Genomic DNA, 27075 nt, shown 5'->3' with positions numbered 1-27075 from the left:
ACGCCGTTTTATCACGTATCCGTAGTTTGCGGCACAAAGGCGGATAAACCGGCACGAAGTTAGATGTCTACTAGCGAGCGAGTGGGCGATGCAATTTGCATCAGAGGCCGAGTCCGCACGATTCATTGACGGGGTTAAATAGCACCACACGCATGCAGAGAAGAGGTCACTCATTCACTCAGCCAGCCACTCAAACTCAGCAGAGCGCATTAACCCATACTTAGGCTACACAGACCGGGTCAGAGTCAGAGAGGATGAAATTAGACCAATGATATCAGATAAAAAGCCAAACATGTCGGCCAAATTACATTTACAAACAATATATGTCCTAAAATAAATTGCTCTTGCCTCCTGTAATATTGCTAAGCAAAAGGGGGGAAATGCCCCACGGGACTGTCTTGCCGTTGTTTCACATTACTTTAGAGGCGAGGAATTAAACGCACAGACATAACAGACCACAAAGCCATTCCCAAGCTTGATTTCTCTGCTAGGCGTGTTGGTTCCTGAAAAGTGTCTCTCTCTTCCTGCGCTGGGCACAGCAGTTCAGGCAGGCGACGTACTGTGTCATTCTGCGTAAAAACCGGCGCGGTATCCATGGTGACAGACAAAGCTTGGATCGCTCTTCCTGGCCAAGCGCACAGAAGGAAACAGCGTAACACTTTTTAGTGAGATAATTGCTGTTTTGCTTCTTTCGTTTCAAGAAAATTGGCCCAATGGGTAGGTAAAGGCGTCTTGTGTTACTGTTGATGATTAGATCAACTATAAAACCAAATCAAAAAGCTTTTTGGTACGTGTGTGTGTGGTGAGAGAGAGCCAACAGATTTGTTTTAAAGTTTGGTCGTTTGTTCGGGAAGGATAGTTAACCAGCTGACGAAACGAAATCCATTTTTGAAACTTGACTTGAGTTTTGTCAGTATGCCAAGCAGATGATACCCCCCTAGCCCGCTGCTTTGAAGTGGTGTTATAGCAAACATACAGCTGTCTATCTATCTGTGTGTGTGTGTGTGTGTGGGAGAATTGAGAGACAGATAGATCGTGTCTGTGTGTCTGTTTCTCTCTCTCTCTGTGTGTGTGTGTGTGTGTATAGCCTGTACGTGCATTTCTCTCACGATTGTGTTCATGCGGAATAGATGAGTCTATGAACAGCTTGTCACTCTCACATTAGAACGATTCGTGGTTCAATCAAGGCTAAATAAAATGGCCAAAATGTCACAGGGAAGGGGTTGTTATGCAAAACTTGTTCTCACGTCTGAATCAGTCCTAAAGGGTGCTTCTACTCCTGGGTAAGCAAGTAAACGAGGACCTAAGTCTTCCTGTTGCATTTCAGGCCAGGGAGGGAGGAGGGACTGCATAGAGGGGGATGGGTCTGTGTTTATCTGTCTCGTGTGTGTACCCTACATACACACATGCCCTTTCACTCCAATTCCCCCTGATCGTCTGCGAGGGCATATGTCTCACCGCACGCAGGGGTTACTTAGCGGATACCCACTGATCTACATTCAGCTTTGTATTTCCCACCTAATGGTCAAGGTTAAGATTTCGGGAGGGTAAACTGATCTTAGATCTGTGCATCACACACTAGCCCGGCCTAGCATGTCCCCTCAGATGACCAATACCACCTGTGTGTGTGTGACAGTCCCCTCAGTGCAGGCCATAGACTAAATACCATAAGCTGTACTGATTAATCTATTAATGTGGCACGGCGAAATTGATTTAATATGGTCGACATCACGCCACCCAGAACCATATATTTAGAGAGAAAAGCTAACTTCTTACATTTTGAATATGCACATACATAGCATTGTTTACATCTTCCCAATGTAATGTTAAAGTGGAACTGACTGCATTTGAACAATATGAAACAAACAGACATAATATCTGTATAAAAAAAATCTAATTCCTAGGTTAAGCTACAAAATCAACTTTCTAAGAGGTTTGAAAAATAGGTTATATTTGACAACGACAACAAAAAATCCATGACATACAGTAATGCATTGTGGGTAGAATAGATGGATGCAGTTCAATGCATGATCAACAATACATTTCTTTGTAGTCAAAAAAATATTGCTATCAGGTTGTAAATCACAGCTGGCCTGGTACATTGTTTACTGCCTCCATTCAGGATGCACTGTTTCAGTTTAAATGACTCAAATATTTTGGACAAAAACAGACGAATGTAACTAAAGCTGGGAATGTCAATACAATCAAACTAGCAAGGGCAATGATCACACGTCAGTCATAACGTGGCTAATATACTAGCGTACGTGTCAAACACAATACCTGCTGAACGAATAGGACACACAAGCGAGTATAAATGAGTCAAGAGTTGAGTCATCTACTTTCTGAAATTACAACCTGATTCGCTCCCATCGGTGAACTCAACTTCAATTTGGCTGCTTTCGTTGGTCAGGTTTACAGCACGCAGTGGAGGGAAAGTGTACAGACACATAGGTTACTAGAATGTTGCAGACTGGCTTCTGTTTTTAAAGGTTGGAAATAACAAACAAAAACCTGCAACAAAACAACATGCAACAAAACAACATGCAACAAAACAACATGCAACAAAACAACATGCAACAAAACAACATGCAACAAAACAACATGCAACAAAACAACCTGCAACAAAACAACATGCAACAAAACAACATGCAACAAAACAACATGCAACAAAACAACATGCAACAAAACAACATGCAACAAAACAACATGCAACAAAACAACATGCAACAAAACAACATGCAACAAAACAACATGCAACAAAACAACATGCAACAAAACAACATGCAACAAAACAACATGCAACAAAACAACCTGCAACAAAACAACATGCAACAAAACAACATGCAACAAAACAACATGCAACAAAACAACATGCAACAAAACAACATGCAACAAAACAACATGCAACAAAACAACATGCAACAAAACAACATGCAACAAAACAACATGCAACAAAACAACATGCAACAAAACAACATGCAACAAAACAACATGCAACAAAACAACATGCAACAAAACAACATGCAACAAAACAACATGCAACAAAACAACATGCAACAAAACAACATGCAACAAAACAACATGCAACAAAACAACATGCAACAAAACAACATGCAACAAAACAACATGCAACAAAACAACATGCAACAAAACAACATGCAACAAAACAACATGCAACAAAACAACATGCAACAAAACAACATGCAACAAAACAACATGCAACAAAACAACATGCAACAAAACAACCTGCAACAAAACAACATGCAACAAAACAACATGCAACAAAACAACATGCAACAAAACAACATGCAACAAAACAACATGCAACAAAACAACATGCAACAAAACAACATGCAACAAAACAACATGCAACAAAACAACATGCAACAAAACAACATGCAACAAAACAACATGCAACAAAACAACATGCAACAAAACAACATGCAACAAAACAACATGCAACAAAACAACATGCAACAAAACAACATGCAACAAAACAACATGCAACAAAACAACCTGCAACAAAACAACATGCAACAAAACAACATGCAACAAAACAACATGCAACAAAACAACATGCAACAAAACAACATGCAACAAAACAACATGCAACAAAACAACATGCAACAAAACAACATGCAACAAAACAACATGCAACAAAACAACATGCAACAAAACAACATGCAACAAAACAACATGCAACAAAACAACCTGCAACAAAACAACATGCAACAAAACAACATGCAACAAAACAACATGCAACAAAACAACATGCAACAAAACAACATGCAACAAAACAACATGCAACAAAACAACATGCAACAAAACAACATGCAACAAAACAACATGCAACAAAACAACATGCAACAAAACAACCTGCAACAAAACAACATGCAACAAAACAACCTGCAACAAAACAACCTGCAACAAAACAACATGCAACAAAACAACATGCAACAAAACAACATGCAACAAAACAACATGCAACAAAACAACATGCAACAAAACAACATGCAACAAAACAACCTGCAACAAAACAACATGCAACAAAACAACATGCAACAAAACAACCTGCAACAAAACAACATGCAACAAAACAACCTGCAACAAAACAACATGCAACAAAACAACATGCAACAAAACAACATGCAACAAAACAACATGCAACAAAACAACATGCAACAAAACAACATGCAACAAAACAACATGCAACAAAACAACATGCAACAAAACAACCTGCAACAAAACAACATGCAACAAAACAACATGCAACAAAACAACATGCAACAAAACAACATGCAAAGGAGAAACATGAAGGCCTTTTACAGAGGCATTTGAGTAGTAGCCTCGGCTGGCTACTCCACCTCAGTACCTTTTGAGAGCACCACACAGCGATGCTGCTTTCAACCGCTCCGGTGATCCATCCAGCGCAAAAACACCTTTTAAGTTTACATGTTACAAGAAACGTTTCACGAATGCCTTACTATACGTCATTCCCGAACATTCCATGCATTTACGAAAACAAGCACATATCTAAGTGCTCGCTTGTCAGAAGGTCAAACAGAAGAGGTGACCTATTCTTCCCGGGTGTACACATTTTAATACGATTTCATGTTGCTGAAACGCAGTCAGTTCCACTTTAATGGGGAGCCAACATGGCTGCCATGTGATGTTGTAGAGTCATGTAAACGCATCATAACGCAGAAACCTCATTGGCCCAAAAACGTCTAAACACATTGCTCTTGATTTACCCTCCCAGTCACCTCAGACATGAACCACTTTCATCATGTAACAACATACAATGCATAGGCCCACTGACAGACCAGTCTGGTCTCATTAGCTTTAGGACTGGGGTGAACCCCTCCCCACAGGACCACCTCAACCTTTACTCCGTGACTTTACAGTATATCAACCTTAAAGTCTGAGGTTTGAGACGAGGCCTTTGCATCAGTACCGTTCATAGTTCCGTATGCCTGACGTCCTGACAATTCTATTTAAGATACAGTAAAACACTGTTTGCATGTTGATTCATTTTGCCCCATATCATTTTATCATCACAGGAGAGAGAGAGTCTGTGGAGAGAGAGGAGATGGGCCTACACATCCCCTACTACCCTCTCCCAGAGGAAATTCAACAGGTACTCTACACACACACACACACACACACACACACACACACACACACACACACACACACACACACACACACACACAGTCTCCTTCCTTTCTGGAGTGATTCCCGTTGTAATGTTGCCCTTCGCAGCCCTGTGTGCACCGCCTGTTTGTCTCTTCTGTCAGTTTCCGGATGTTCCCAGAGAGAATTAGAGGTAGCTGTGAACAACAATGGAACCCGACCACAGTGTGAGAGTGGCCATTCCGTGCCCACAGACAGACAGCCTGTCCCCCCCTGCCCCCTCCTCCCCGTCTCACCACACAAAGGAGAGGCTCTGGGAAACTGGGTTATCCTATTTTAATCGTGCGATTTTATGGCAGAGTTCCACCTCTCTCTCTCTCTCTCTCTCTCTCTCTACCCATCCATCTCCCTCCACTCAGATTTCAATCAGCTTGTAAAATACTGGATGTTCTGGGCTTAGACCCCTGTGGAGAAGACTTCAGCTCCATTTATTGGTTAGAGAAAAAAAATAAACGAATGAAAAACAAAAAAACAAAGCTGAACAGACAACATGTGCCAATGTGGGAATAATAAGGGGTGAAATAACATGCCCATAGTGCTGTTAAGCCTGGGGACGTGGGGGTCTGCACAGTGGTTTAACGGTGGACCGCTGAGAGGGAGATCACACAGCACACACACTTCTAAACTCCTCTGTGCTTATGACAGCTTTCACAAAGTGATAGGCCTATCTATTCTGTTTTTATTTTCATTTTTAAATGCTATTATTTGAAATTACTTGCCACCTTTATATGTGCTAATTGCCTTGTTTTCATTCTGAGGTTATTAATTAAACCATTGGTGCTGTTAATAATGACAAGGCAGCAGTAAGAATCCATCACAGCATGGTAGAAATAACACCATTTCTTAAATTGTTGGTAAACTAGGTTAGAGTAGCACCTGTTGGTAAACGAGGTACCTTAGTACGTTAGGGTAGCACCTGTTGGTAAACCAGTACCTTAGTACGTTGGAGCAGCACCTGTTGGTAAACCAGTACCTTAGTACGTTAGAGCAGCACCTGTTGGTAAACCAGTACCTTAGTACGTTAGAGCAGCATCTGTTGGTAAACCAGTACCTTAGTACGTTAGGGTAGCACCTGTTGGTAAACCAGTACCTTAGCACGTTAGAGCAGCACCTGTTGGTAAACCAGTACCTTAGTACGTTAGAGCAGCACCTGTTGGTAAACCAGTACCTTAGTACGTTAGAGCAGCACCTGTTGGTAAACCAGTACCTTAGTACGTTAGAGCAGCACCTGTTGGTAAACCAGTACCTTAGTACGTTAGAGCAGCACCTGTTGGTAAACCAGTACCTTAGTACGTTAGAGCAGCACCTGTTGGTAAACCAGTACCGTAGTACGTTAGAGCAGCATCTGTTGGTAAACCAGTACCTTAGTACGTTAGAGCAGCACCTGTTGGTAAACCAGTACCTTAGTACGTTAGAGCAGCACCTGTTGGTAAACCAGTACCTTAGTACGTTAGAGCAGCACCTGTTGGTAAACCAGTACCTTAGTACGTTAGAGCAGCACCTGTTGGTAAACCAGTACCTTAGCACGTTAGAGCAGCACCTGTTGGTAAACCAGTACCTTAGCACGTTAGAGCAGCACCTGTTGGTAAACCAGTACCTTAGTACGTTAGAGCAGCACAGACATGCAGGACTTGTTTCTCCTTGGCTCGTGGATAATTGATGAGGAGTAGAGTTAGCTAGCTAGCACATTTAGATAGCGTGTTGTGTTTTACCCCTTGGCTGCCCCCTGCACTCTGTGTCTGGGTGTGTATCTAAACGGGTCACGGAAGGGTTGGGAGGAGAGACTGAATTCCACTCCCAGGCCTCTAGTCAGGTCAGGGTCACAGACAGGCTCAGTATGAGTGATCACCTTGATTATGGCATGCATCACTTGCTGTAGGTCTATGCTATACATGACACATTACGTAGAACTATACTTTATGTATTCATACAGGACCATCAGACCATCAAAATGTCAACTCTACAGTGATATACTGTCGATTGCCTACAGAGTGCTATACAAGTCACTGTGTTAGATCGTGCAGACTGTAGAGTTTAGCAAAGTCACCCTGACATGATCTGTCTATGAAGTGGTACAGAAGTAAACTTTCTCTCCCTCTCTCTGTTCTGCTCCGTGTTTACAAACACAGGTAGATTCCTCATGTCTTTTCCCCGCCTTTCCGTGCCTCTGTCTGTTGACCACCCAAAGGAGATCTCTTTTCCTCTCGTTCACCTTCCATCCATCCATTTTTCATGTGAGCGTGGCAAACTCTTCCAGAGAGAGAAGAGAGACACACAGGAGGTCCCACTGAGCCACACCGTGGTGCCTCTCTCTCTCTCTCTCTCCCTCTCCCTCTCCCTCTCTCTCCCTCTCTCCATCCCTCGCTCCCTCCATCTCTGAATAATGGATAGTTTAAAACCAGACACACTCCTCCTTCTTCCTCTTTCGTACCTCAGGAGGTCAGGGGATAATGGTAGCACTTGTGTTATGTGTTCACTATGATTAGTGTACCCCCCCCCCCCACCCCAGCCCATCTCTCTGTGAGTCTCTTTCTCCACATCTCCCTGTCTCTCTCCATTCCACTCACTCTCACTTTGTCTGTCTTTCTCTTTATTTCTCCAGTTTATTCCCCCTCTCTCATGTGCCTCTACCCCTTCTCTAATGTATATCAGCTCTATCAGCTCTGTCAGTCCTGTAGGGTATAGTGTCAGTCCTGCAGGGTATAGTGCCAGTCCTGTAGGTCCTGCAGGGTATAGTGTCAGTCCTGTAGGGTATAGTGTCAGTCCTGTAGGTCCTGTAGGGTATAGTGTCAGTCCTGCAGGGTATAGTGTCAGCCCTGTAGGTTATAGTATCAGTCCTGTAGGTCCTGCAGGGTATAGTATCAGTCCTCTAGGTCCTGCAGGGTATAGTTTCACACCTGTAGGGTATAGGGTCAGTCCAGTAGGTCCTGCAGGGTATAGTGTCAGTCCTGTAGGTCCTGCAGGGTACAGTATCTGTCCTGTAGGGTATAGTGTCAGTCCTGTAGGTTATAGTATCAGTCCTGTAGGTCCTGTAGGGTATAGTGTCAGTCCTGTAGGTCGTGCAGGGTATAGTGTCAGTCCTGTAGGTCGTGCAGGGTATAGTGTCAGTCATGTAGGTTATAGTATCAGTCCTGTAGGTCCTGCAAGGTATAGTTTCAGTCCTGCAGGGTATAGTATCAGTCCTGTAGGGTATAGTGTCAGTCCTGTAGGTCCTGCAGGGTACAGTATCAGTCCTGTAGGTCCTGTAGGGTATAGTGTCAGTCCTGTAGGTCCTGCAGGGTATAGTGTCCATCCTGTATTGTATAGTGTCCGTCCTGTAGTTCCTGCAGGGTACAGTATCAGTCCTGTAGGTCCTGTAGGGTATAGTGTCAGTCCTGAAGGTCCTGCAGGGTATAGTGTCAGTCCTGTAGGTCCTGCAGGGTACAGTATCAGTCCTGTAGGTCCTGTAGGGTATAGTGTCCATCCTGTATTGTATAGTGTCCGTCCTGTAGGTCCTGCAGGGTACAGTATCAGTCCTGTAGGTCCTGTAGGGTATAGTGTCAGTCCTGAAGGTCCTGCAGGGTATAGTGTCAGTCCTGTAGGTCCTGCAGGGTATTGTGTCCGTCCTGTATTGTATAGTGTCCTTCCTGTAGGTCCTGCAGGGTACAGTATCAGTCCCTTAGGGTATAGTGTTAGTCCTGAAGGTCCTGTAGGGTATAGTATCAGTCCTCTAGGTCCTGCAGGGTATAGTTTCACACCTGTAGGGTATAGGTTCAGTCCTGTAGGTCCTGCAGGGTATAGTGTCAGTCCTGTAGGTCCTGCAGGGTACAGTATCTGTCCTGAAGGGTATAGTGTCAGTCCTGTAGGTTATAGTATCAGTCCTGTAGGTCCTGCAGGGTATAGTGTCAGTCCTGTAGGTCCTGCAGGGTTTAGTGTCAGTCCTGTAGGTTATAGTATCAGTCCTGTAGGTCCTGTAGGGTATAGTGTCAGTCCTGTAAGTTATAGTATCAGTTCTGTAAGTCCTGCAGGGTACAGTATCTGTCCTGTAGGGTATAGTGTCAGTCCTGTAGGGTATAGTGTCAGTCCTGTAGGTCCTGCAGGGTATAGTGTCCGTCCTGTATTGTATAGTGTCCGTCCTGTAGGTCCTGCAGGGTATTGTATCAGTCCCTTAGGGTATAGTGTTAGTCCTGAAGGTCCTGTAGGGTATAGTATCAGTCCTCTAGGTCCTGCAGGGTATAGTTTCACACCTGTAGGGTATAGGGTCAGTCCTTTAGGTCCTGCAGGGTATAGTGTCAGTCCTGTAGGTCCTGCAGGGTACAGTATCTGTCCTGTAGGGTATAGTGTCAGTCCTGTAGGTTATAGTATCAGTCCTGTAGGTCCTGCAGGGTATAGTGTCAGTTCTGTAGGTCCTGCAGGGTTTAGCGTCAGTCCTGTAGGTTATAGTATCAGTCCTGTAGGTCCTGTAAGGTATAGTGTCAGTCCTGTAAGTTATAGTATCAGTCCTGTAGGTCCTGCAGGGTACAGTATCTGTCCTGTAGGGTATAGTGTCAGTCCTGTAGGGTATAATGCCAGTCCTGTAGGTTATAGTATCAGTCCTGTAGGTCCTGCAGGGTATAGTTTCAGTCCTGCAGGGTATAGTATCAGTCCTGTAGGGTATAGTATCAGTCCTGTAGGTCCTGCAGGGTACAGTATCCGTCCTCTAGGTCCTGTATTGTATATTGTCAGTCCTGTAGGTCCTGCAGGGTATAGTGTAAGTCCTGTAGGTCCTGCAGGGTATAGTGTCCGTCCTGTATTGTATAGTGTCCGTCCTGTAGGTCCTGCAGGGTACAGTACCAGTCCCTTAGGGTATAGTGTTAGTCCTGAAGGTCCTGTAGCGTATAGTTTCAGTCCTGCAGGGTATAGTATCAGTCCTGTAGGGTATAGGGTCAGTCCTGTAGGTCCTGCAGGGTATAGTGTCAGTCCTGTAGGTCCTGCAGGGTACAGTATCTGTCAAGTAGGGTATAGTGTCAGTCCTGTAGGTTATAGTATCAGTCCTTTAGGTCCTTCAGGGTATAGTGCCAGTCCTGTAGTTCCTGCAGGGTTTAGTGTCAGTCCTGTAGGTTATAGTATCAGTCCTGTAGGTCCTGTAGGGTATAGTGTCAGTCCTCTAGGTTATAGTATCAGTCCTGTAGGTCCAGAAGGGTACAGTATCTGTCCTGTAGGGTATAGTGTCAGTCCTGTAGGGTATAGTGTCAGTCCTGCAGGGTATAGTGCCAGTCCTGTAGGTTATAGTATCAGTCCTGTAGGTCCTGTAGGGTATTGTGTCAGTCCTGAAGGTCTGGTAGGGTATAGTGTCAGTCCTGAAGGTCCGGTAGGGTACACTATCAGTCCTGTAGGGTATAGTATCAGTCCTGTAGGTCCTGTAGGGTATAGTGTCAGTCCTGAAGGTCCGGTAGGGTATAGTTTCAGTCCTGTAGGTCCGGTAGGGTACAGTATCAGTCCTGTAGGGTTTAGTGTCAGTCCTGTAGGTCCTGCAGAGCATAGTGTCAGTCCTGACGATCCGGTAGGGTACAGTATCAGTCCTGTAGGGTATATTATCAGTCCTGTAGGTCCTGTAGGTTATAGTGTCAGTCCTTTAGAGTATAGTATCAGTCCTGTAGGTCCTGCAGGGTATAGTGTCAGTCCTGTAGGGTATAGTGTCAATCCTGCAGGGTATAGTGTCAGTCCTGTAGGTCCTGCAGGGTATAGTGTCAGTCCTGTAGGTCCTGTAGGGTATAGTGTCAGTCCTGTAGGGTATAGTATCAGTCCTGTAGGTTCTGCAGAGTATAGTGTCAGTCCTGAAGGTCCTGCAGGGTATAGTGTTAGTCCTGTAGGGTATAGTGTCAGTCCTGAAGGTCTGGTGGGCTACAGTATCAGTCCTGTAGGGTATAGTGTCAGTCCTGTAGGTCCTGTAGGGTATAGTGCCAGTCCTGTAGGTCCTGCAGGGTATAGTGTCAGTCCTGTAGGTCTTGCAGGGTATAGTGTCAGTCCTGTAGTTGTTGCAGGGTATAGTGTCAGCCCTGTAGGTCCTGTAGGGTATAGTGTCAGTCCTGTATGTCCTGTAGGGTATAGTGTCAGTCCTGTAGGTCCTGTAGGGTATAGTGTCAGTCCTGAAGGTCCTGCAGTGTATAGTGTTAGTCCTGTAGGGTATAGTGTGAAGGTCCGGTAGGCTACAGTATCAGTCCTGTAGGGTATAGTGTCAGTCCTGTCTGTCCTGCAGGGTATAGTTTCAGTCCTGTAGGTCCTGTAGGGTATAGTGTCAGTCCTGTCCGTCCTGCAGGGTATAGTTTCAGTCCTGCAGGGTATAGTGTCAGTCCTGTAGGTCCTGCAGGGTATAGTGCCAGTCCTGTAGGGTATAGTGTCAGTCCTGTAGGTCCTGCAGGGTATAGTGTCAGTCCTGTCCGTCCTGCAGGGTATAGTTTCAGTCCTGCAGGGTATAGTGTCAGTCCTGTAGGTCCTGCAGGGTATAGTGTCAGTCCTGTAGGCCCTGCAGGGTATGGTGTCAGTCCTTTAGGGTATAGTGTCAGTCCTGATGGTCCGGTAGGGTATAGTATCAGTCCTGCTGGATATAGTGTCAGTCCTGCAGTGTATAGTGTCAGTCCTGTAGGTTATAGTGTCAGTGTAGTGTACAGTGTCAGTTCTGTAGGTCCTGTATGGTATAGTGCCAGTCCTGTAGGGTACAGTGTCAGTCCTGTAGGTCCTTCAGGGTATAGTGTCAGTCCTGTAGGTCCTGCATGGTATAGTGCCAGTCCTGTAGGGTATAGTGTCAGTCCTGTAGGTCCTGCAGGGTATAGTGTCAGTCCTGTAGGTCCTGCAGGGTATAGTGCCAGTCCTGTAGGGTATAGTGTCAGTCCTGTTGGTCCTTCAGGGTATAGTGTCAGTCCTGTAGGTCCTTCAGGGTATAGATTCAGTCCTGTAGGGTATAGTTTCAGTCCTGTAGGGAAAGTGTCAGTCCTGTAGGTCCTTCAGGGTATAGTGTCAGTCCTGTAGGTCCTGTAGGGTATAGTGCCAGTCCTGTAGGGTATAGTGTCAGTCCTGTAGGTCCTGTAGGGTATAGTATCAGTCCTGTAGGGTATAGTTTCAGTCCTGTAGGTCCTTCAGGGTATAGTGTCAGTCCTGTAGGTCCTGTAGGGTATAGTGCCAGTCCTGTAGGGTATAGTGTCAGTCCTGTAGGTCCTGTAGGTTATAGTATCAGCTCTGTAGGTGCTGTAGGGTATAGTGTCAGTCCTGTAGGGTATATTGTCAGTCCTGTAGGGTATAGTGTCAGTCCTGTAGGTCCTGTAGGGTATAGTATCAGTCCTGTAGGGTAAAGTGTCAGTCCTGTAGGTCCTTCAGGGTATAGTGTCAGTCCTGTAGGTCCTGTAGGGTATAGTGCCAGTCCTGTAGGGTATAGTGTCAGTCCTGTAGGTCCTGTAGGGTATAGTGCCAGTCCTGTAGGGTATAGTGTCAGTCCTGTAGGTCCTGTAGGGTATAGTATCAGTCCTGTAGGGTAAAGTGTCAGTCCTGTAGGTCCTTCAGGGTATAGTGTCAGTCCTGTAGGTCCTGTAGGTTATAGTATCAGCCCTGTAGGTGCTGTAGGGTATAGTGTCAGTCCTGTAGGGTATAGTGTCAGTCCTGTAGGGTATAGTGTCAGTCCTGTAGGGTATAGTGTCAGTCTTATAGGGTATAGTGTCAGTCCTGTAGGGTATAGTGTTAGTCCTGTAGGGTATAGTTTCAGTCCTGTAGGGTATAGTGTCAGTCTTGTAGGGTATAGTGTCAGTCCTGTAGGGCATAGTGTTAGTCCTGTAGGGTATAGTTTCAGTCCTGTAGGGTATAGTGTCAGTCTTGTAGGGTATAGTGTTAGTCCTGTAGGGTATAGTGTCAGTCCTGTAGGGTACAGTGTCAGTCCTGTATGGTATAGTTTCAGTCCTGTAGGGTATAGTTTCAGTCCTGTAGGGTATAGTGTCAGTCCTGTATTTCCTGTAGTGTATAGTGTCAGTCCTATAGATCCTGTAGGGTATAGTGTCAGTCCTGTAGGGTATAGTTTCAGTCCTGTAGGGTATAGTGTCAGTCCTGTAGGGTATAGTGTCAGTCCTGTAGGGTATAGTGTCAGTCCCGTAGGGTATAGTGTCAGTCCTGTAGGGTATAGTGCCAGTCCTGTAGGGTATAGTGTCAGTCCTGTAGGTCCTGTAGGTTATAGTATCAGCCCTGTAGGTGCTGTAGGGTATAGTGTCAGTCCTGTAGGGTATATTGTCAGTCCTGTAGGGTATAGTGTCAGTCCTGTAGGGTATAGTGTCAGTCTTATAGGGTATAGTGTCAGTCCTGTAGGGTATAGTGTTAGTCCTGTAGGGTATAGTTTCAGTCCTGTAGGGTATAGTGTCAGTCTTGTATGGTATAGTGTCAGTCCTGTAGGGCATAGTGTTAGTCCTGTAGGGTATAGTTTCAGTCCTGTAGGGTATAGTGTCAGTCTTGTAGGGTATAGTGTTAGTCCTGTAGGGTATAGTGTCAGTCCTGTAGGGTACAGTGTCAGTCCTGTATGGTATAGTTTCAGTCCTGTAGGGTATAGTTTCAGTCCTGTAGGGTATAGTGTCAGTCCTATAGGTCCTGTAGTGTATAGTGTCAGTCCTATAGATCCTGTAGGGTATAGTGTCAGTCCTGTAGGGTATAGTTTCAGTCCTGTAGGGTATAGTGTCAGTCCTGTAGGGTATAGTGTCAGTCCTGTAGGGTATAGTGTCAGTCCCGTAGGGTATAGTGTCAGTCCTGTAGGTCCTGTAGTGTATAGTGTTAGTCCTGTTGATCCTGTAGGGTATACTGTCAGTCCTGTATGGTATAGTGTCAGTCCTGTAGGGTATAGTGTCAGTCCTGTAGGGTATAGTGTCAGTCCTGTAGGTCCTACAGGGTTTAATGCCAGTCCTGTAGGTGCTATCTTGCTCTCCACAGGTGTCCCAGCCTTCCTCTGTGACATGAGCTGATGAGTTAAGCTGATTAGGTGAGGGTGTGTTCGTTCAGTTTCACCCACACCTCTGTACTGTCACCCATTACACTCACAAAAGTTCCAAAACAATAATGACATTTCAAATGTTATATTATGGGCAAAAAGTTGCCCAGTCACAAATCTTGCTGCTGTGATGGCACACAGTGGTATTTCACCCAGTAGATATGGGAGTTTATCAAAATTTGGTTTGTTTTCGAATTCTTTGTGGATCTGTGTAATCTGAGGGAAATTTGTGTCTCTAATATGGTGTGCACATAGCCTGTCTTCTCTGGAGAGCCAGGTCTGCCTATGTCGGCCTTTCTCAGCAAAGCTATTGAGGCAAGTGGTTAGAGTGTTAGGCCAGTTAGAGTGTTAGGTTAGAGTGTTAGGCCAGTTGGAGTGTTAGGTTAGAGTGTTAGGCCAGTTAGAGTGTTAGGTTAAAGTGTTAGGCCAAGCGAAAGGTTGCTGAATCGAATCCCTGAGCTGACAAGGTCAAAATCGGTCTTCCCCTGAACAAGGCAGTTAACCCACTGTTCCCCTGAACAAGGCAGTTAACCCACTGTTCCCCTGTCGGCCGTCCCCTGAACAAGGCAGTTAACCCACTGTTCCCCTGTCGGCCGTCCCCTGAACAGGCAGTTAACCCACTTCCCCTGTCGGCCGTCCCCTGAACAAGGCAGTTAACCCACTGTTCCCCTGTCGGCCGTCCCCTGAACAAGGCAGTTAACCCACTGATCCCCTGTCGGCCGTCCCCTGAACAGGCAGTTAACCCACTGTTCCCCTGTCGGCCGTCCCCTGAACAAGGCAGTTAACCCACTGTTCCCCTGTCGGCCGTCCCCTGAACAGGCAGTTAACCCACTGTTCCCCTGTCGGCCGTCCCCTGAACAAGGCAGTTAACCCACTGTTCCCCTCTCGGCCGTCCCCTGAACAAGGCAGTTAACCCACTGTTCCCCTGTCGGCCGTCCCCTGAACAGGCAGTTAACCCACTGTTCCCCTGTCGGCCGTCCCCTGAACAAGGCAGTTAACCCACTGTTCCCCTGTCGGCCGTCCCCTGAACAAGGCAGTTAACCCACTGTTCCCCTGTCGGCCGTCCCCTGAACAAGGCAGTTAACCCACTGTTCCCCTGTCGGCCGTCCCCTGAACAAGGCAGTTAACCCACTGTTCCCCTTGTTTAATTGTGTTGCTGTCCTGGGGGTCTGTTTGTGTTTGTGAACAGAGCCCCAGGACCAGCTCTCTCTCGCTCTCTCTGAGGTCACTGCTCATACAGACAAGTAGATGACAGATAGTTACTGTCTGTAGTTGCTAACTGCCCCTGTCTGCTCCTGCCTGTTTGTTTCCGTGCTGTGCTCTGTGTGAGTGAGTGAGTGATCTGATGCGTGGTCATCTGTCGAGCGGGGGCTGACATGCAGCCAAAGGTGATTCTTTCCCTGCGACTGCCCTTTCCCTGCTCCCACGCAAAGAGGCAAGGAGGCAGTGAGAGAAGCAGGAGCACAGGGCTACTCAGCCAGGCGTCAAACATGCACCCGGTCTCCCTCTCCCTCACTCCCCCTCCTTCTCTTTACCCCCACCCTTCCCCTCTCTGTTGTGTCACTCCTGGACCCCTAGCCTTGCTTCCCCCTGTCTCACCCTCTGACTGCCCCTACCTTTTCCACTGTTGTCTACTGTAACCCACATTCACCCCTTTGTACACACACACACACACACACTTCCTCCATTTTGCTATGTCCCCTCTTTTACCACACCACTTCATCTCTCCTTCCCATCTTCCACTTTGCTGTGTCCCCAGTGTCCCCTGTCCCTCCCTCCAATCGTCTCGTGTGATGTGTGGCACAGTGGGGTCCAGATGAGAGGAATCTATGTGTTGCTTCATGCAACACTGAGCACCAGGGGGGCGGCAAAGCAGCAGTCACGAATCGCCGTCTCGCTCAGACACACACACTCACAGACACACGCATGCATGCTCTCTCTCTCTCTCTCTCTCCCTCTCTCTGTGTCTCTCTCTCTCCCTCTGTCTCTCTCTCTCTCTCTCTCTCTCTCACACACAGCCTCAAAGACATAATTTAGGAAAATTAGGAAAAAAGCAAGGATAAATCATTAACTACTTAATCCCTTCTTAAACGCTTGCGTGATCTGTCATTGTCTGTGATGCACAGAGAGAGAGGGAGAAAACGAGAGAGAGGGATAGAAAGAAAGAAAGAAAGAAAGAAAGAAAGAAAGAAAGAAAGAAAGAAAGAAAGAAAGAAAGAAAGAAAGAAAGAAAGAAAGAAAGAAAGAAAGAAAGAGGAGGGGTGGTATAAAACGAGAGAGGCAGAAAAAATGGATGAAAAGAAAAAGGAATACAAAGAGAGAAAATGCGATTCTAAAAAGAGGTAGTAGGATTCAGGTTGTGTGTGAGACCGTTTGAATTGTTTATTTAACCTTTATTTTAACAGGGAAAACATATTGAGACCTACGTTTTTTTTTTACAAATGTGCCCATGTATAATACAACATACATATACACATTATACCCAAACATACTGGATATACACATTTAAATACAAAAACTCAGTCATGGGAAGCATGAATTTAACGTCACAAATCACCCAGAAAAACAGTTACATTCCTCTACAAATACGCCCCAATCAATACTTTAAACTGAACGGCATGAAATGTATTTAGCATTTTGTTCTAGTAATATGGTGCATTAAAACTAGAAGCAGATTTACCTAGCTCGGTGGAGACCCTGGGAATCTCAAGAGTTAAACCTGTGAGGCAACTTGTTCCAGTAATATGGTGCATTAAAACTAGAAGCAGATTTACCTAGCTCGGTGGAGACCCTGGGAATCTCAAGAGTTAAACCTGTGAGGCAACTTGTTCCAGTAATATGGTGCATTAAAACTAGAAGCAGATTTACCTAGCTCGGTGGAGACCCTGGGAATCTCAAGAGTTAAACCTGTGAGGCAACTTGTTCCAGTAATATGGTGCATTAAAACTAGAAGCAGATTTACCTAGCTCGGTGGAGACCCTGGGAATCTCAAGAGTTAAACCTGTGAGGCAACTTGTTCCAGTAATATGGTGCATTAAAACTAGAAGCAGATTTACCTAGCTCGGTGGAGACCCTGGGAATCTCAAGAGTTAAACCTGTGAGGCAACTTGTTCCAGTAATATGGTGCATTAAAACTAGAAGCAGATTTACCTAGCTCGGTGGAGACCCTAGGAATCACAAGAGTTAAACCTGTGAACGAACGGGTTAGGCAACTCAGGTGTCTATACTTCAACAGCAAAGTTAGATAAGACGGAAGTTTATGAATTAGGGGCCTTGTAAAACAAAAAGGGAATAATGTAGAATAAAGTATGTGTCTTTAATGAAGTCCAGCCAACCTGTTGATGCAGGATACAGTGATGAGTATCAAAACTGGCCCCCGTAACAAAACAAAGGGCACTATGGTAGATGGGATGAGGTCTTTGGTTTTAGTGGGTTTTTCTCTCATTTCCAGGCCCATAATAATATGAGTTGATTAAACCGCAAAGACAATTTCAGGGTTAGCGCCGTAATCCATCAGGCAGCTAAAAACCCCTAAGTGCCTGTGACCCCATCATGGAATCTCTAACAAGATTTATATGTGCAGTCAGTTGGGGACAGGGATGGGGGCGGGTGTGTGTGTAAGGGTAGAGGGGTAGAAGAGGATGTGGAGAGGGGGGGGGGGTCGATTTGGGATGTGTTGAATTTAGGGGAAGCTGCAGGGGGTCTTGATTTGGTTTTAGTAATGGCGGGTACATGGACAGTTGTAGAAATGGAGGCTGGTGGGAGTAGCTATTGGAGGATGGGCTCATTGTAATGCTGTTTGATGTGTTTGATACCGTTCCATTTATTCCATTACAATGAGCCTGTCCTCCTATAACTCCTCCCACCAGCCGCCACTGAGTTGTAGTTAGGACGGATGGTAAAGATGGAGGGGTTCAATTTGGTATTTATGGTTGAGATTTGATGGCTGGATTGGGTGGGCAGTTTGCAACTGGGTTGTAACTGGTAGTGTGCAGATATGGAGAAGCGTGGTGGCTGTTGTGGGGAGCTAGATGGGTCAACTGTATTGATATGTTGAGAGTGGGTTGGGTAGGATAGGGTATGGTGGGATAGGGTATGGTAGGATAGGGTAGGGTGAGATATGATAAGATAGGGTAGGATATGGTAGGGTAGGGTAGAGAAGGATAGGATATGATAGGGTAGGGTAGTATATGATATGATAGGATAGGGTAGCATAGCATAGCATATGATAAGATAGGATAGAGCAAGGTAGGATAGGGTAGAAATGGTAGGGTAGGGTTGGGTTGGATATAGTAGGGTTGGGTAGGGTAGATAGGATAGGATACGGTTGGAAAGGGTAGGGTAGGATATGTTTAGGTATAATTGGGAAGAATAGAGTAGGATAGGGTAGGATCGGGTTGGATAGGGTGGGGTAGTTTAGATTAGGGGAGAATAGAGTAGAGTAGGATAGGGTAGAATATTATAAGGTAGGACAGGGTAGAAAATGGTAGGGTTGGTTAGGATATAATATGATAGGATAGGGTAGGATAGGATAAGGTATGATAGGGAAGGGTAGAGTAGGGTAGATAGGATATGGAAGGGTTGGGTAGGATAGGATAGGGTAGGTATGATAGGGGAGAATAGAGTAGGGTAGGTTAGGATTGGGTAGGATAAGGTAGAGTAGGGTAGGATGGGGTAGTATTGGATAGGGTAGGGTAGGAAAGGGTAGTGTAGGATAGGGTAGGGTGGGATAGGACAGGGCCTACCCCTATTATACCTAACCCTATCCTAACCTTCTCTATCCCATACTACCCTACCCTACAATACCCTATCCTATTCTACCCTAGGTTAGGTTAGGGTACGATAGGGTAGGATCGGATATAATAGGGTAGGATGGGATTGAATAGGATAGGATAGAATAGGGTTAAGGTTGGGAGGGTTGGGTTGGGTAGTGTAGGATAGAATAAGGTAGGATAGGATTGAATAGGGTTAAGGTTGGGAGAGTTGGGTAGGGTTGAATAGGGTAGGATAGGATTTGAATAGGGTTAAGGTTGGGAGGGTTGGGTAGGATAGGATTGAATAGGGTAGGATAGGTGTGAATATGGTAGGATACATTTGAATAGGGTTAAGGTTGGGAGGGTTGGGTAGGATAGGTTTGAATATGGTAGGATAGAGTTGAATAGGGTAGGATAGGTTTGAATAGGGTAGGATAGAGTTGAATAGGGTTAAGGTTGAGAGGGTTGGGTAGGATAGGATAGGGTTGAATAGGGTACGATAGGTTTGAATAGGGTAGGATAAGATTGAATAGGGTAGGATAGGATTTAATAGGGTTAAGGTTAGGAGGGTTGGGTAGGGTAGGATAGGCTGGAATAGGGTAGGATATAATAGGGTAGGATTGGATTGGATTGAATAGGGTTATGGTTGGGAGGGTTGGGTATGGTAGGGTAGGATAGGCTTGAAAATGGTTAAGGTTGGGAGGGTAGGGTTGGATTGAATAGAGTTAAGGGAGGGTTGCTTGGGTGCGACAGAGAGGAAAACTGTTCGTGAAGGGGGGTGGGGGGTCAGTTGGCAAGGGATGTGTGGGGTCTGATTTGAGTTATAGGGACAGACAGACAGACAGACAGACAGACAGACAGTGTGTGTGTGTGTGTGTGTGTGTGTGTGTGTGTGTGAGAGAAAGAGAGAGAGAGAGAGAGAGAGAGAGAGAGAGAGACAGACAGACAGACAGACAGACAGACAGACAGACAGACAGACAGACAGACAGACAGACAGACAGACAGACAGACAGACAGACAGACAGACAGACAGACAGACAGACAGACAGACAGACAGACAGACAGACAGACAGACAGACAGACAGACAGACAGACAGACAGACAGACAGACAGACAGACAGACAGACAGACAGACAGACAGACAGACAGACAGACAGACAGACAGACAGACAGACAGACAGACAGACAGACAGACAGACAGACAGACAGACAGACAGACAGACAGACAGACAGACAGACAGACAGACAGACAGACAGACAGACAGACAGACAGACAGACAGACAGACAGACAGACAGACAGACAGACAGACAGACAGACAGACAGACAGACAGACAGACAGACAGACAGACAGACAGACAGACAGACAGACAGACAGACAGACAGACAGACAGACAGACAGACAGACAGACAGACAGACAGACAGACAGACAGACAGACAGACAGACAGACAGACAGACAGACAGACAGACAGACAGACAGACAGACAGACAGACAGACAGACAGACAGACAGACAGACAGACAGACAGACAGACAGACAGACAGACAGACAGACAGACAGACAGACAGACAGACAGACAGTGCGTGCGTGTGTGTGTGTGTGACAGTGACCCACTTCTGCCAGTGGGATTTGAGGAGACGGTTAGGGGAAGCTGCATAGAGGAGACGAGAGGAGGAGGGGAGGAGGGCAGAGGAGGAGACTATTTTAGGTGCTTTGTCTGTAAAGTGCCTCATCGCCGTTCCCTGTGCATGAGACAATGCGCCCCCACCAACACACACACACACACACATAGACAAGTACACACACAGACACACAGACAGACAGACGCACACACACACACACACACACACACAAACACACACACACACACACATGCAGACAAATACACACACACACACACAATAAGGCAACAAGAGGTATTGTAGTAGAGGGGAGCTCCAACACTCCTGCTAGGCTAGGTGTAACAGGTATTGTAGTAGAGGAGAGCTCCAACACTCCTGCTAGGCTAGGTGTAACATATTGTAGTAGAGGAGAGCTCCAACACTCCTGCTAGGCTAGGTGTAACAGGTATTGTAGTAGAGGGGAGCTCCAACACTCCTGCTAGGCTAGGTGTAACATATTGTAGTAGAGGGGAGCTCCAACACTCCTGCTAGGCTAGGTGTTACATATTAGGTAGAGGGGAGCTCCAACACTCCTGCTAGGCTAGGTGTAACATATTGTAGTAGAGGAGAGCTCCAACACTCCTGCTAGGCTAGGTGTTACATATTAGGTAGAGGGGAGCTCCAACACTCCTGCTAGGCTAGGTGTAACATATTGTAGTAGAGGAGAGCTCCAACACTCCTGCTAGGCTAGGTGTTACATATTAGGTAGAGGGGAGCTCCAACACTCCTGCTAGGCTAGGTGTAACATATTGTAGTAGAGGGGAGCTCCAACACTCCTGCTAGGCTAGGTGTAACATATTGTAGTAGAGGGGAGCTCCAACATTCCTGCTAGGCTAGGTGTTACATATTAGGTAGAGGGGAGCTCCAACACTCCTGCTAGGCTAGGTGTAACATATTGTAGTAGAGGAGAGCTCCAACACTCCTGCTAGGCTAGGTGTTACATATTAGGTAGAGGGGAGCTCCAACACTCCTGCTAGGCTAGGTGTAACATATTGTAGTAGAGGAGAGCTCCAACACTCCTGCTAGGCTAGGTGTTACAGGTATTGTAGTAGAGGGGAGCTCCAACATTCCTGCTAGGCTAGGTGTTACATATTAGGTAGAGGGGAGCTCCAACACTCCTGCTAGGCTAGGTGTACCATATTGTAGTAGAGGAGAGCTCCAACACTCCTGCTAGGCTAGGTGTTACAGGTATTGTAGTAGAGGGGAGCTCCAACACTCCTGCTAGACTAGGTGTTACAGGTATCGTAGTAGAGGAGAGCTCCAACACTCCTGCTAGGCTAGGTGTAACATAATGTAGTAGAGGAGAGCTCCAACATTCCTGCTAGGCTAGGTGTAACAGGTATTGTAGTAGAGGAGAGCTCCAACACTCCTGCTAGAATAGGTGTTACAGGTATTGTAGTAGAGGGGAGCTCCAACACTCCTGCTAGACTAGGTGTTACATATTAGGTAGAGGGGAGCTCCAACACTCCTGCTAGGCTAGGTGTAACATATTGTAGTAGAGGAGAGCTCCAACACTCCTGCTAGGCTAGGTGTTACAGGTATTGTAGTAGAGGGGAGCTCCAACATTCCTGCTAGGCTAGGTGTTACATATTAGGTAGAGGGGAGCTCCAACACTCCTGCTAGGCTAGGTGTTACAGGTATTGTAGTAGAGGGGAGCTCCAACACTCCTGCTAGACTAGGTGTTACATATTAGGTAGAGGGGAGCTCCAACACTCCTGCTAGGCTAGGTGTAACATATTGTAGTAGAGGAGAGCTCCAACACTCCTGCTAGGCTAGGTGTTACATATTAGGTAGAGGGGAGCTCCAACACTCCTGCTAGGCTAGGTGTAACATATTGTAGTAGAGGAGAGCTCCAACACTCCTGCTAGGCTAGGTGTAACATATTGTAGTAGAGGAGAGCTCCAACACTCCTGCTAGGCTAGGTGTAACATATTGTAGTAGAGGAGAGCTCCAACACTCCTGCTAGACTAGGTGTTACATATTAGGTAGAGGGGAGCTCCAACACTCCTGCTAGGCTAGGTGTAACATATTGTAGTAGATTGGAGCTCCAACATTCCTGCTAGGCTAGGTGTGACAGGTCTTAGTAGTAGAGGGGAGCTCCAACACTCCTGCTAGGCTAGGTGTTACAGGTATTGTAGTAGAGGGGAGCTCCAACACTCCTGCTAGACTAGGTGTTACATATTAGGTAGAGGGGAGCTCCAACACTCCTGCTAGGCTAGGTGTAACATATTGTAGTAGATTGGAGCTCCAACATTCCTGCTAGGCTAGGTGTGACAGGTCTTAGTAGTAGAGGGGAGCTCCAACACTCCTGCTAGACTAGGTGTTACAGGTATTGTAGTAGAGGGGAGCTCCAACACTCCTGCTAGGCTAGGTGTTACAGGTATTGTAGTAGAGGGGAGCTCCAACACTCCTGCTAGGCTAGGTGTAACATATTAGGTAGAGGGGAGCTCCAACACTCCTGCTAGGCTAGGTGTAACAGGTATTGTAGTAGAGGGGAGCTCCAACACTCCTGCTAGGCTAGGTGTAACATATTGTAGTAGAGGAGAGCTCCAACACTCCTGCTAGACTAGGTGTTACAGGTATTGTAGTAGAGGGGAGCTCCAACACTCCTGCTAGGCTAGGTGTTACAGGTATTGTAGTAGAGGGGAGCTCCAACACTGCTGCTAGGCTAGGTGTTACATATTAGGTAGAGGGGAGCTCCAACACTCCTGCTAGGCTAGGTGTTACAGGTATTGTAGTAGAGGGGAGCTCCAACACTCCTGCTAGGCTAGGTGTTACAGGTATTGTAGTAGAGGAGAGCTCCAACACTCCTGCTAGGTTAGGTGTAACAGGTATTGTAGTAGAGGTTAGCTCCAACACTGCTGCTAGGCTAGGTGTTACAGGTATTGTAGTAGAGGTTAACTCCAACACTCCTGCTAGGCTAGGTGTAACATATTGTAGTAGAGGAGAGCTCCAACACTGCTGCTAGGCTAGGTGTTACAGGTATTGTAGTAGAGGAGAGCTCCAACACTCCTGCTAGGTTAGGTGTAACAGGTATTGTAGTAGAGGGGAGCTCCAACACTCCTGCTAGGCTAGGTGTAACAGGTATTGTAGTAGAGGGGAGCTCCAACACTCCTGCTAGGTTAGGTGTAACATATTGTAGTAGAGGGGAGCTCCAACACTCCTGCTAGGCTAGGTGTAACAGGTATTGTAGTAGAGGAGAGCTCCAACACTCCTGCTAGGCTAGGTGTAACATATTGTAGTAGAGGAGAGCTCCAACACTCCTGCTAGGCTAGGTGTAACAGGTATTGTAGTAGAGGGGAGCTCCAACACTCCTGCTAGGCTAGGTGTAACAGGAATTGTAGTAGAGGGGAGCTCCAACACTCCTGCTAGGCTAGGTGTAACATATTGTAGTAGAGGGGAGCTCCAACACTCCTGCTAGGCTAGGTGTAACAGGTATTTTAGTAGAGGGGAGCTCCAACACTCCTGCTAGACTAGGTGTGACAGGTCTTGTACTCTGGGTTCTCAGTGGCCAAAGCAGCAGAGAAACATGCAGAAACCATCTTACTGTTATTGACGTGAAGCCTATTTCTGTTGCTGTAAAAAGCAAGGGACCAGGCCATTAGGACCTGATGGAGGAACAAGAGAGCCCTGAGTAGCAGGCCATTAGGACCTGATCGAGGGACAATAGAGCAGAGAGATGGACAGAGAGTGTAACAGGAGTTAGAGGAGAGAGAGAGAGAGAGAGAGAGAGAGAGAGAGAGAGAGAGAGAGAGAGAGAGAGAGAGAGAGAGAGAGAGAGAGAGAGAGAGAGAGAGAGAGAGAGAGAGAGAGAGAGAGAGAGAGAGAGAGAGAGAGAGAGAGAGAGAGAGAGAGAGAGAGAGAGAGAGAGAGAGAGAGAGAGAGAGAGAGAGAGAGAGAGAGAGAGAGAGAGAGAGAGGACTAGAGGGAGCATCAGAATCCTTTTGCTGTCTAGGAAGAACAGCTTGAGCAGTACTCACTCTCATTGGCTGCCGGCATTAGCAAATGAACCACCAAGCCTGTTCTTTCCGTCTTTCTTTTTCCTATTTTCTTTATGATTTAATTCCTCCTCTCTCCTTGTGTCAGTTCTGGGGGAGGGGGGTATAAAGGGTGTGTGTGGGGAGGGGAGTTGAAGGGGTTAGCTTGTAGTTTGAGTGCTAAGCGAATGTGTCAGTGCCAAGGGCAAGGGGTCTTTCTGCAGGAACCAGCTCTATCACGAGAACAACGAACACACCGCCCCCAGGGCCTCTGTGTGTGTGTGTGTGTGTGTGTGTGTGATAATGTGCTTAGAGTGCTGTCTGTCTTTGTATCTTTATCGGGTGTGAGCACGGATGTGTGTGTATGAGTTTGAGTGTGTGTCGGGGTGGGGTATGTGCCTGAGTGATTGTGGAAGAAAACAAGAGAGCGATATAGAAGCCTGGTCTGACCTGAGGCCTCAACCGTGTCTCAACCATGGCCTGACTGAACCCCCCCCCTTTGCCTGCCTCCTCACACACACGCAAACACACAGACATAGACAGGCTCACACACATGAAGACACACATAGACTGGCTTTCACAGACATACACACCCTGCTGATCCTGTCTGCACTTCACAATCCTCTCCGTCTCTGAGCCTCCAGGAAGCATGTGGACATTTTGCACGAAATAAAAATAACTCACTCATCCACACATCACAACACACGCAGACCTAGGGCTGTGGCGGTCATGACATTTTGTCAGCCGGTTATCTCAGGCTGCACACGCTGTTCTCTCATCAAGTGATCATATTTTCACCCATAAGACTATTCGCAATGTAATCTTGTCTTTACTATGCTGAACAAAAATATAAATGCAACATGTAAAGTGTCGGTCCCATGTTTCATGAGCTGAAATAAAAGATCCCAGAAATGTTCTATATGCACAAAAAGTTTATTTATCTCAAATGTTGTGATACAAATATGTTTACATCCCTGTTAGTGAGAATTTCTCCTTTGTCAAAGTAATACATGTATCTGACTGGTGTGGCATATTAAGAAGCTGATTAAACAGAATGAGCATTACATAGGTGCACCTTGTGCTGGGGACAATAAAAGGCCACTTGTGCAGTTTAGTCACACAACACCATGCCAGAGTTGTTGAGGAGTATTTATGTCTGTAATAAAGCCCTTTTATGGGGGAAAACTCATTCTGATTGGGCTGGGCCTGGCTCCCCAGTGAGTGGGCCTGGCTCCCCAGTGAGTGGGCCTGGCTCCCCAGTGAGTGGGCCTGGCTGCCAAGTGGATGGGCCTGGCTGCCAAGTGGGTGGGCCTATGCCCTCCAAGGCCCACCCCTGGCTACAACCCTGCCCAGTCATCTGAAATCCATAGATTAGGATCTAATGAATTTAATTCATTTGACTGATTTCCTTATATGATCTGTATCTCAATAAAATATTATAAATTGTTGCATGTTGCATTTATATTTTAGTTTCAGTATAATATGTACAATTCGTTTTGATTTAGAATGACCCATTATTAAGTGGTCAAGAACAGGAGAAGAGAAAAATTAATGGCATCCGTGTGCACTTGAAAAGAAAATGGAGGCAACTTTCCCTCCGGTTCATTCTTTTTATTCAGGGTTTTTTTTCAGGCTTGGGCTCATGTATAAGCCTATGTGTACTAAGCACTAGTATGCATGTGGTGTTTTGAATGAATCCTCACCTTAGAAAGCGCTGTCCGTTTTGTTGTTGTAAGGCTTTGAAACAACATCCACAACTATGTTTTCCATTCAGTTTCAACCTGTTGTTGAACTTCTTTCTTCACATCAATCATCACAGTGAGGTGAGATTTGAAAGCACCTGCTGTTTTGATGATGTGTTTGATGTGATTTTAGATTGTATTTGCATTGATGTCAGTGGTTAGAGGGACAATAGAGCACTTGATAATCAGGCCATTAGGACCTAATGGAGATTCAATAGAGCCCTGAGTAGCAGGCCATTATGACCTGATGGAGGGACAATATAGAGCCCTTGACAACCAGGCCATTATGACCTGATGGAGGGACAATAGAGCCCTGAGTAGCAGGCCATTATGACCTGATGGAGGGACAATAGACCCCTTCGACAACCAGGCCATTATGACCTGATGGAGGGACAATATAGAGCCCTTGACAACCAGGCCATTATGACCTGATGGAGGGACAATAGAGCCCTGAGTAGCAGGCCATTAGGACCTGATGGAGGGACAATATAGCCCTGAGTACCAGGCCATTAGGACCTGATGGAGGGACAATATAGAGCCCTTGACAACCAGGCCATTATGACCTGATGGAGGGACAATATAGAGCCCTGAGTAGCAGGCCATTAGGACCTGATGGAGGAACAATAGAGCCCTGAGTACCAGACCATTAGGACCTGATGGAGGGACAATAGAGCCCTGAGTACCAGACCATTAGGACCTGATGGAGGGACAATAGAGCCCTGAGCACCAGGCCATTAGGACCTGATGGAGAGACAATAGAGCCCTTGATAACA

The 27075-nt window shown here is 46.2% G+C and overlaps 1 protein-coding gene across 1 annotated transcript in view; it reads left to right on the top strand.

Annotated features, from left to right (window-relative positions):
- Window positions 1-416: 416 nt before the first annotated feature.
- The window catches only part of lekr1 (Leucine-, glutamate- and lysine-rich protein 1), a 173472-nt gene continuing 146813 nt past the window's right edge, over window positions 417-27075 (top strand). The window contains exons 1-2 of the mRNA XM_036965369.2: window positions 417-717; window positions 5061-5137. Coding sequence (XP_036821264.2) covers window positions 714-717; window positions 5061-5137 — 81 coding nt within the window. The 5' untranslated portion in view covers window positions 417-713. The remainder of the gene's footprint in view (window positions 718-5060; window positions 5138-27075) is intronic.

The sequence above is a fragment of the Oncorhynchus mykiss genome, chromosome 27 (genome assembly GCF_057628025.1).
Source record: "Oncorhynchus mykiss isolate SJ-2025 chromosome 27, ASM5762802v1, whole genome shotgun sequence".
NCBI classification, from domain to species: domain Eukaryota; kingdom Metazoa; phylum Chordata; class Actinopteri; order Salmoniformes; family Salmonidae; genus Oncorhynchus; species Oncorhynchus mykiss.
This window is presented reverse-complemented; position numbering and strand designations above follow the sequence as displayed.